Below are 9,631 nucleotides of genomic sequence, written 5' to 3' on the forward strand. Positions count from 1 at the left end.
CGCTCGATTTTAATCTGTTTTATCTGATACAACAATTCTTCCCTCCCTGTTATAGTTATAGCTACATGTTATAGTGATCCGATCCGGTGGATTCCTTACTACGCTTGGCTATAGCAACTCGTCTCTTAATACTGATTAAAGAGTATTCATGTGGCATATGGGCTCAGATGCGACTCTTTCCTCGCGTTACACATTGCATGGCAGAATTGTAATACCCTACAGCAGAGCATTAAAGAGCAGCGTTCCATTTGTGATTGGATGTCAGCTGCTGCTTTATGGGTATTTTCATTATGATTTGCATAAGCCTGTGCCAAATATTTCCTAGGAAACGTAGCGTACAATGCGCTTAAACCCCATTGGAAGATATACAATTATGTACAGTCGCCGTATATAAACTAAATATATATCTATATTGGGGCTTGAGTTTGTTCTTTTATGTTGTTCTTTTTTTTTTATGTTTTTTCGTTTTCTTTTTGTAGCAGCCGAACAGGTTTTCACAGAATCCAAAACCGATTTTGCATAGTTTATCTAGTTCTAGCGTATTTAGCACACTCCACTTAACGCCTAGTTTTTGTGTGTGATTTGTTTGATAAGCCTCGTCGGGTAAATAATATTATGTAAATTGTTCAACTGTCAACTTCTTGTTGTCTTAGCCGCTGTCAAGGCGATCGCCAATGGCGACTCGCGCATTGACTTCAAAAAAAAATAAATACCCAAATCGAAAATCCAAACCCGAAAAACCAATCGAACGTGTGAGAATCGATCGATTCTGTAATATATATATATATATTTTTATATATAACTATATATAAATCGAGAATAATTTAATATTGCGTGACCAAAAAGCCTTAATTACAAGACCTCCTCCAATTACGGTGCGGCAAGTGCGGTGAATGCGAGCGAAGGTCAAAAGCATTTGCACTTTCTAAGAGCCGGACGGCTAAACAGTTAAATATGCTTAGTATATACTTAGTATATTAGTATATTAGTATATTATATATATAGGCAGTTGCTACTGTGCAAATTAAAATAAATTACAATTTTATGGCACAGCTGGCTCATAAAGTAAACTAACAATTTCATTAGATAGTGCCAACAGCTGCCAACATACTAACTAGGCTGAAATATTGCGGCTAATTAGACGACGTGTCTCGTTTTTTGTTGTTTATTATTTATCTTACCTTTGCTGTTGTTGTTGTAATGCATTGAAATGTTATTTAGTGCATTCCATAAACACATAAACATCAAATTAACATCAACTGCGTTTAATGCCTTTGACACAGCATCAAGTTTGTCGCCTAAGTCTTTCTTTTTATGCGCGAAACGTGTTGAAAATTTGTAGGGTATAAGTCGGCGTAATGTTATTGTATCTATATCCATATCTATATCTATATCTATATCTATATCTATATCTATATCTATATCTATATCTATATCTATATCTATATCTATATCTATATCTATATCTATATCTATATCTATATCTATATCTATATCTATATCTATATCTATATCTATATCTATATCTATATCTATATCTATATCTATATCTATATCTATATCTATATCTATATCTATATCTATATCTATATCTATATCTATATCTATATCTATATCTATATCTATATCTATATCTATATCTATATCTATATCTTCTGGTCGAGCACTTTCGTTTAAAGTACTCCCACCTGTTGTTTCGCATTATCCATATAAACTTTGTTGACTGGGCTAAGTGACACGTGGCTTTCTAGCAGCAGTCATTACATTAATCATGTGCGCTAAAGATGTTAGCGCATGAAACTACTTTAAAAAGATTTCTATAGACATTTGTGATATGTTTGATTATAATTTATAAGCTGGCAGATGTCAGCGCCGCTGGCAGCATTTAATGTTACGGCGGCAACTGGGCAAACAATAGATGAAATAATCTAATGCTCAATCAATCGATTCAAGCCAAGTTCAACCACACCCGCATAAACCGCAATTCGCAACCGCTAAGGCCGCGTGTTCAGACAGTAAAGCAAAAAAAAAAGGTGTTTCGCACAGAGTTCAAAGCCCTGGGCCGGGGCCTAAGGGCGGCGAAGCAGCTGCGAATAAAAAAATCCAAAACAAAAAAAAAGAGAGAACGCCTGCTATTTTTAAGCGCTTTTTAATTTAATTTATTTGCATTAATTGGTTGATATACATAACTCCCCGATATCTGAATCACAAACGGAAGTCACAATAAACATGCATGCGTTGTGACTAAACCAATTCTTCTGTAAGTCTCAGCCTCGCCACATACATAATCTGTATGTAAAACGGGTAATACAAATTTAGAAAGTAAAAGCATGCCCAGTTCGTTCTCGATCAGGTGCTGTGCCATAACAACAACAACAGCAACAGCAACAACAACAGCAACAACAACAGCAACAACAACAGCTGCAATAATGCCACCCAACAAATACAAAGAAACTAAAAAAAAACTCGCCATATCATGCGCCATAATTCTCACGACTTATGCCGTAACTAACTGCACACGAATTTATAAAATTCAAACCTAATGTGCCCATTACACAAATCTAATACATTAATTAAGTCATCATTAGAATGATGCTCTAATGTCTGGAAGCATGCTTTGCAAATATGAGAAACTATACAGGCACGTATTTGACTATATAATATCTCAAGCTGAAAAGCTGTTCATATAACCAGATATGTAAACGTAAAGAGGATTATTGCATTTAGCAATTGACTTATAGCATTTCATACCATTAGGCATTCATTGGGTTTTTAATGTTCCAGATACATTTTGAAAACGAGCTGCAATAGCTTTTAAATAACATTTAATGTTATTAAATAACAGAATTTTACATTCATCTGTTCGGGAATTATTTTTATAAATAGCTTTCTATTATCCTAAATGCATATTTAAGCTTTGAAATATTTTCAAAAATTTTATTTTATTATTATTAAGTTCTGTCTGCAATAGAAAGATTGAATTATGCAGAGTTTCAAGACGATAGCTTTATAGCTGTGAGACTAGACGGAAATATGGCTATATATATACTTTGTGGGTTCGCAGAAGTTTCCTTCTGTTTCCTTATTTCATGCCAAAATTACAATATCCTCAACAGGATATCCTCTAATAAGATATCGTTTAGCAAATTCTCATAAGCTCTGCCCGTGCCTTTTCAATAAAACACTTTCATTCGACAAAATTGTTATGGGTTTGTCTTGTGTGAGGTTCAAGATTTGGTTTATTGTCCAAAAAAAAAAGAATAAATTGAGTTTCTTGGGTCGAACCAGTTCTGTGCAAAAGCCAGTCTTGCAACCTGGCTCAAAATAACCATACTGAACTCTAAAGCAGCACCAATGCCATAAATATATTTCAAATACAAGTCTCTTGAACTCAACAAAGTTCGTTGTTTTTTTTTAAATAATGTTTATTGTATTGCATCAAAATTGGAATACATTTTTATGACAACAAAGTTAGTACTAACAATTATACAGATATATACCGATATAGATATAGATATATACCTATATAGAAATGTGTATATATATATATAAATTGTCTGACCTTTTTGGTCACGCACAATAGTTCTATCAGCATTGCATATACATATACATATATGTAGATATTCATGTAGTTATATATATATTTATGAACTATTGTATAATTAAGCTTTTATAATTGTGCGATATTTGCAACGAGGCGGAAGGCTATTGTAGAATGCTGCCACAGGCCTTTTTTTTCATCACGCGGCACGTGAAAATTTGCTGCGTGACTGTCGTGCGTCCACTCCATGACACCCCCCCCTCCTACATACCCCCGCCACGCTCCTAGATACCCCCTCCCCGCCACCTACAATGCCAGCCAGCTTCAGGGTAAAATGTATCTTAAGCTAAACAATGTTTGTTAGCGTCAATTAGCATTTTTGAAATTCTCAGATCAAACGAATTGTTCGTGTTACGTAATTGCCGGCATTTTAAGTTCAAAATATGCAAAATATTTTATTTACTTTTGGTTTTTTTATTTTTGTGGGTTTTCATTTATACATTTGATTTGCAGCTCGTTTGGCTGCATTTTTTGTTGACAGATTTTTGTGCAAAACAGCTTATTTTTGTATTCATGATTTGATTGCCAACAAATTGGCGGTGAATAAACTAATTAACATGCAAAATAATTGATATTGTTTTTAAGCCGCACCTGTGCAACCTTTTAACCGGATGAAAATCGCAGCACAAACAAACCTATTTAACAGCTCCGCTCGCAGCTTGACTGGCAGCTAGATCATTAATCAATGGTACTCTTATTGCAATGCGTCAATCATGTATCTGGAAAATTAAGATATAAGTGGATTACGCCTGATTCGCAGACAAATAAGCGCTAAGCATGGCCAATTTCTTGATGATTTTGGCTTGAAAAGCGTAGCAAATGGGTGTATTCTATATTTTAATTCAATTTTTAATTAAAATCACAGACAATTAGCATCGTTTAACTGCTTTTAGCTTAGTCAAGAAGCAAAGTCACAAAAGCCAATAGATGCTAGCCTGAATGTAGGGTATACCATGGGCGTGCACTCTAGAAAGTATCTACATATTTGTAGAGAAAAAATAAGGATGTGACAAAAAGAGAGTGTGAGAAAAGGAGAATGTGAGTGTAAGAGTGTGAGAGAGAAAGAGAGTTTTATAAAAGAGTTTATTCTGACTGACAAATTTTGACCCAGGCTTTCTTTCGGCTTATATGAGACTATCAAAGGCGGCTTCTTGCAAAATTCAACCCATTTAAGTTTGGGGCAAACGTTACTAAATATCTGAGCATCGAACCAATAAGCGAGCAGTCGCTGGTTCGAACTCAGCAGCAAATTCAGTTCTTATACATATTTCTTGTTATTTGTTGTAATTTAATTACCAATAATAATTATTAATAGCTTAAAATATATTTAAATAAAAATTCAGTTTATATTGATTTGGATGTCAACTAAATTTGCGCAGGTTCGAACCAGTCGATGGATGAACAAAAGATTGACAAAGAACTGCATATTTATTCTTGATACAAATTAAGAAACCCAAACGGAAAAGTTTTGTTGTTTTTTGTCAACGAAACGAAGGCAGTAATTCATATAATAATTAAGAAAGTTTCCTAACCGCAACGGGGCCATGGAAAAGTTTGCATTCTCAGCATTACTTATTTTAACCCGACGACGACGGGTAATTTTCTTTAACATGAAACATAGGCGTGCGATTTCATACGCAAAATTGTTGGCCAATTCTTAGTGAAAAAAAAATATATATATGTATATTCTTAAAAGGAACAAATTATTAAGTAGGCACAGCCCGTAAACTTCACAGTTTTTCAGTAAGCATTTACATTGTTTGGGACCTGTATCAGTTTTATTATAACACTACCTGAATGCAAACATTAAAAAATTATTAAAAAAAAAATGTGTCAATGCGAAAGTTGTGCCTGTATGGACGATAAGTGCGGTACTACACTTAAGGAAAAACAAATTGTTGTTATCGTCTTGTCCTGGGTATACACTCTCTTTACTCTGATATATGCAGCAGTTAAAATTGATGGTAGGTATTCCAAGCATTTTTGCTTCGTCAAATACATTTCATAATAACGCGATTATTTCTTGATTACAGCGGCTGCCTCTTCGTCTAATATGCTACAAACAAGAAGCGAAAAAGACGCGTGTATTGCATACATAGTCATATTGGTATTGACGTGCTTACAAATTGTAGGCGCCATATTTCTTACAGTCGGTTTTTGCTGTGTAAGTTTGTGGCAAGTTTTAACCCGTCTAAATATCCTTGTACCATAAAGCTTGATCAGAAGAGCAACAGTCGATATTGCCATGCAAGTCGGCCTGTTGCTGTTATGTTCGATATCAATATCGAGATCGTGTCTGCCTCAGCATAAAGCTCTATCGGAATAATCGAGGGTATTTAATCTACGGCATGCCGTAGTTAGCAGTTCTTTCTAGTTAACCTTCTTTTCTGTTTATCCAGAACAAAAAACTTCTATATTTACTCGGCATTATTTTTACCTCGTTACTGCTATGGCTGCCAAGTAAGTGAAAGCGCAACAAAAATGTTCATAAATTGCCCAACATGTTTTCGTTTTAGTTCTTCAAATCTTTCTTATCATATGGGCGTGTCGATATTATAGCGTAAAAATGTAGGGTTCGATAGGAAACTATTTGAAGCAAATAATATGTCAACTCCAGTGTTTATGCGTGTATATGTCAAGTTCAATGTTTCAAATAAGCTGCTGCAAAATTATCTGTTGAAAATAAAAATTGGGAAAACAAATCAGATTGTTTTGTTTTATACTTTGTCGGTTCAAACCAATACCTCGGGTTTCGGATTCGCGCCTTTGCTCAAAATTCTTTCATTCTTTAAAAAAAATTTGTTTTTAAGTGCCCGATGGTAGATACCCTGTATATTTCATGTATGGCCTGCGCTTCATTTCTCAGTTTCATAATATGCATTCCCTAATAACTTCGAAATTAATTCTCCGATTTTTGTAGAAAATTATGAGGCTTTAAACTGGCAACACAATATGTGCAAAAAACGAACTGCAAGGCTTAACAGGCTTTTATTATTATTAATATATTCAGGTATTCGAAAAGTTGAATATTCTGGATACCTACCTACTCTGGAGTCTCTAGCTCTGACGAGCTGCGACTCATAATCGAGAAAGTGGGGGGAGAGTTATCGACAATTGGAAATATGTTTTTGATTTGATTTTATTTAAGGTCTTACATTGATAATTTGATAACAGATTGTAAATTATGGTTACAGATAACACAGGCAACTTTGAGTAATTTAGTACGAATGCTATTTTTTAAGCTCTAAGGTATAATACCGACAGGCGAATATAATGAAAAAGATTTGGAAAACTGTAAAAACATAAGTAAAGAGAAATTCGTGTTGTTTTTTTTTTTTCTTGCTGTTCTTTAATTCGTACCAACCTGCTAAATAACCCAGTAGAGAGAAGGGTGATATTGAACTTATAACTATGCCAGCTAGATACGTGGGGGCTAAGTTCTAGATAAGCAGAAGGAAATAATATTAAGTATACTAGAAGTAGTAGCATCACCTACAAAAAAAAAGCCTATTCCAAGAAGGATTCCACCCAGTAAATGTACAGCGGATATTGCAAAATATGCGTAGATAACCAAATGCGTCTCTTTGAGGAACCCTAAAGGAAAATGCGATTATTTGCCGGTAAATTTTCAAATTGTTGCGCTCTTCATGAAATATCTTACCGCAGGCAATCATATGTGATAGTAGAAAAGACAATAGGGAATGTGTTAACGTCCAGATGATAAAAACAATTTGTTTTGATTTCAAAGTTGAACAACAGCACGTATCCAAATATTCGCACGCATTGCATTGGCACATTTTAAACGGAAAAATTTTGATCTCTGTTTGGAATCCGGTTATTGTCGATTTAGTTAGGGTCGGCTATTTTTTCTATAATGCGTAAATGCTAAGCATTTGCGTGCTTATTGAAAATTGGTGAAGTCTCAAACGTTCGCCTACTTTACAAAATATTGTTCATCTCTTGTAGGATATTAATATTTACGAAAACCCCAATTCGCCAAGCCTTTTCATAGTTAACCCGGCTCCAATATGCCATATTCTTTTCGAGAACTGGCTTTTCTTGCAAAATGCTCAGTGGGAATATTACTGGTAACTCTTGAAAATTTTAGAACAAAGCCGCGAACCCTAGCCCGACGTATTGGTTTGAACCGCTTTGCGCAATGCAAACTTCTACCTGAGATTCTGCTACCTGTATAAAACAAAATAATCTTCTACCTGTATAAAAAAAATCAGAATTTTTGTTTCTGTTTAATGAGATGAAAAGGTTAACAAGAAAGAACTGCTAACTACGGCATGCCGTAGATTAAATACCCTCGTTTATTCCGATAGAGCTTTATGCTGAGGCAGACACGATCTCGATATTGATATCGAACATAACAGCAACAGGCCGACTTGCATGGCAATATCGACTGTTGCTCTTCTGATCAAGCTTTATGGTACAAGGATATTTAGACGGGTTAAAACTTGCCACAAACTTACACAGCAAAAACCGACTGTAAGAAATATGGCGCCTACAATTTGTAAGCACGTCAATGTCAATATGACTATGTATGCAATACACGCGTCTTTTTCGCTTCTTGTTTGTAGCATATTAGACGAAGAGGCAGCCGCTGTAATCAAGAAATAATCGCGTTATTATGAAATGTATTTGACGAAGCAAAAATGCTTGGAATACCTACCATCAATTTTAACTGCTGCATATATCAGAGTAAAGAGAGTGTATACCCAGGACAAGACGATAACAACAATTTGTTTTTCTTTAAGGGTAGTATCGTCCAGACAGGCACTACTTTCGCATTGATTAATTTCTTAAATGTTTGCAGTAAGGAAGGTTATAATAAAACTGATACAGGTCCCAAACAATGTAAATGCTTACTGAAAAACTGTGAAGTTTACGGGCTGCGCCTACTTAATAAATAAACGCGAAAGTAACGAGATGTACGACATTTGTCCCAGGGTTGTACAGATATGTGGAAGGAATTAATTGGGTGAGATGTCTCCTGCTATGCGTTCCACATTCTCGACAATATATTTTAGTACAATTAAAGAGTGATCTTTAATTTTTCCTAGTTTTAGTAGTCGGAAATTGACTGCCATAAGGGTATATCCCATAAAAGCACATTTCAAAGCTTAGCATTCCGTTTCTTCCATTAGTTTTCCGTGTAATCCAAGTAATTTTCAGTTTTAATTAATCTAACATTTTAGATTTAATGGACTTAAACTCTCGTAACCCCTCTTACTATAATTTTTAGTGTGGAATGCTAAAGCACTTTCCATAGATTCCAGTCCACATACTTGAAGAGTTAATCGACTCAAGCAAGTTCGTTGCCAAAGTCTTTTGTATCGAGCATCAGCAAAGCGACAGCAGCAGCGACTATTCTCACTTGATTAGTATGCATACTATATATATATATATATATAGTTACTACGTGTAACTGCAATGTTAATGAAAACTGTTTAAAAACGTTCGACTAAATGGCAAATGGCCATGCTGTAAGGCGTGTGGCGACCACAAGATAGATCTGGCAGCTGTAATTGTAAGACATGGTCGACTGGAGAAGAGTAGGGGGGGCGGGTCGGGGGAGCGTGTAGGGTGCAAAGGTAGGATAGCCATCCGATCAAGGTGGAAACATGCACTGCAATTGTATGCAAATGAACGCGTGCGCTGAAAATTGTATAATAATTGGAGAGGCTCGGGTTTGTGCTCGTAAATGAACAGAAACAATTTTTGTACAATATGCAATATAATTCTTTATTGTTATTTAATTTGTTTTCATATAGCTACATATATGTATGCATATATACTATATATGTATGTATATATATTTTTGTATATATATTTATGTATTTACTGTGCATGCGGCACGCTGTAGCTTCTAATATATGTAGCATGTATGTCTACTGTACATACATACATATATATATATATATATATATATATATATATATATTTATTATTGTTATTAATATAATTAAATTTAGCTTGTTTTTGTTTTTTAAATATGTTATTTGTTGCTGCTCTTTATGCTCT

The 9,631-nt window shown here is 34.7% G+C and overlaps 1 protein-coding gene and 1 long non-coding RNA gene across 6 annotated transcripts; one reads left to right on the top strand and one right to left on the bottom strand.

Annotated features, from left to right (window-relative positions):
- Positions 1 to 4,305: 4,305 nt before the first annotated feature.
- Positions 4,306 to 8,496, bottom strand: LOC115762819. 5 transcript variants are annotated; one of them, XR_004017830.1, is made up of 7 exons: positions 8,477 to 8,496; positions 8,280 to 8,408; positions 8,080 to 8,210; positions 7,263 to 7,815; positions 7,098 to 7,195; positions 6,966 to 7,041; positions 6,741 to 6,893 (listed from the first exon to the last, which is right to left on the bottom strand). It is a non-coding gene; the product is annotated as an uncharacterized LOC115762819 (long non-coding RNA). The 5 variants fall into 5 exon arrangements; XR_004017831.1 differs by lacking the exon at positions 8,477 to 8,496 and having other exon boundaries at positions 7,094 to 7,195; positions 8,280 to 8,452; XR_004017829.1 differs by lacking the exon at positions 8,477 to 8,496 and having other exon boundaries at positions 8,280 to 8,451.
- On the top strand, positions 5,368 to 6,294 carry LOC115762818. Its single transcript, XM_030705181.1, has 4 exons — positions 5,368 to 5,565; positions 5,635 to 5,765; positions 6,001 to 6,061; positions 6,118 to 6,294. Exons 1-4 carry the CDS (start codon positions 5,430 to 5,432, stop codon positions 6,171 to 6,173), a joined length of 384 nt encoding a protein of 127 aa, XP_030561041.1. The 5' UTR covers positions 5,368 to 5,429; the 3' UTR covers positions 6,174 to 6,294.
- Positions 8,497 to 9,631: the final 1,135 nt, after the last annotated feature.

This window comes from Drosophila novamexicana, unplaced genomic scaffold (assembly GCF_003285875.2).
Source record: "Drosophila novamexicana strain 15010-1031.04,08,12 unplaced genomic scaffold, DnovRS2.1 tig00000644-arrow-pilon, whole genome shotgun sequence".
Taxonomy (NCBI): Eukaryota; Metazoa; Arthropoda; class Insecta; order Diptera; family Drosophilidae; genus Drosophila; species Drosophila novamexicana.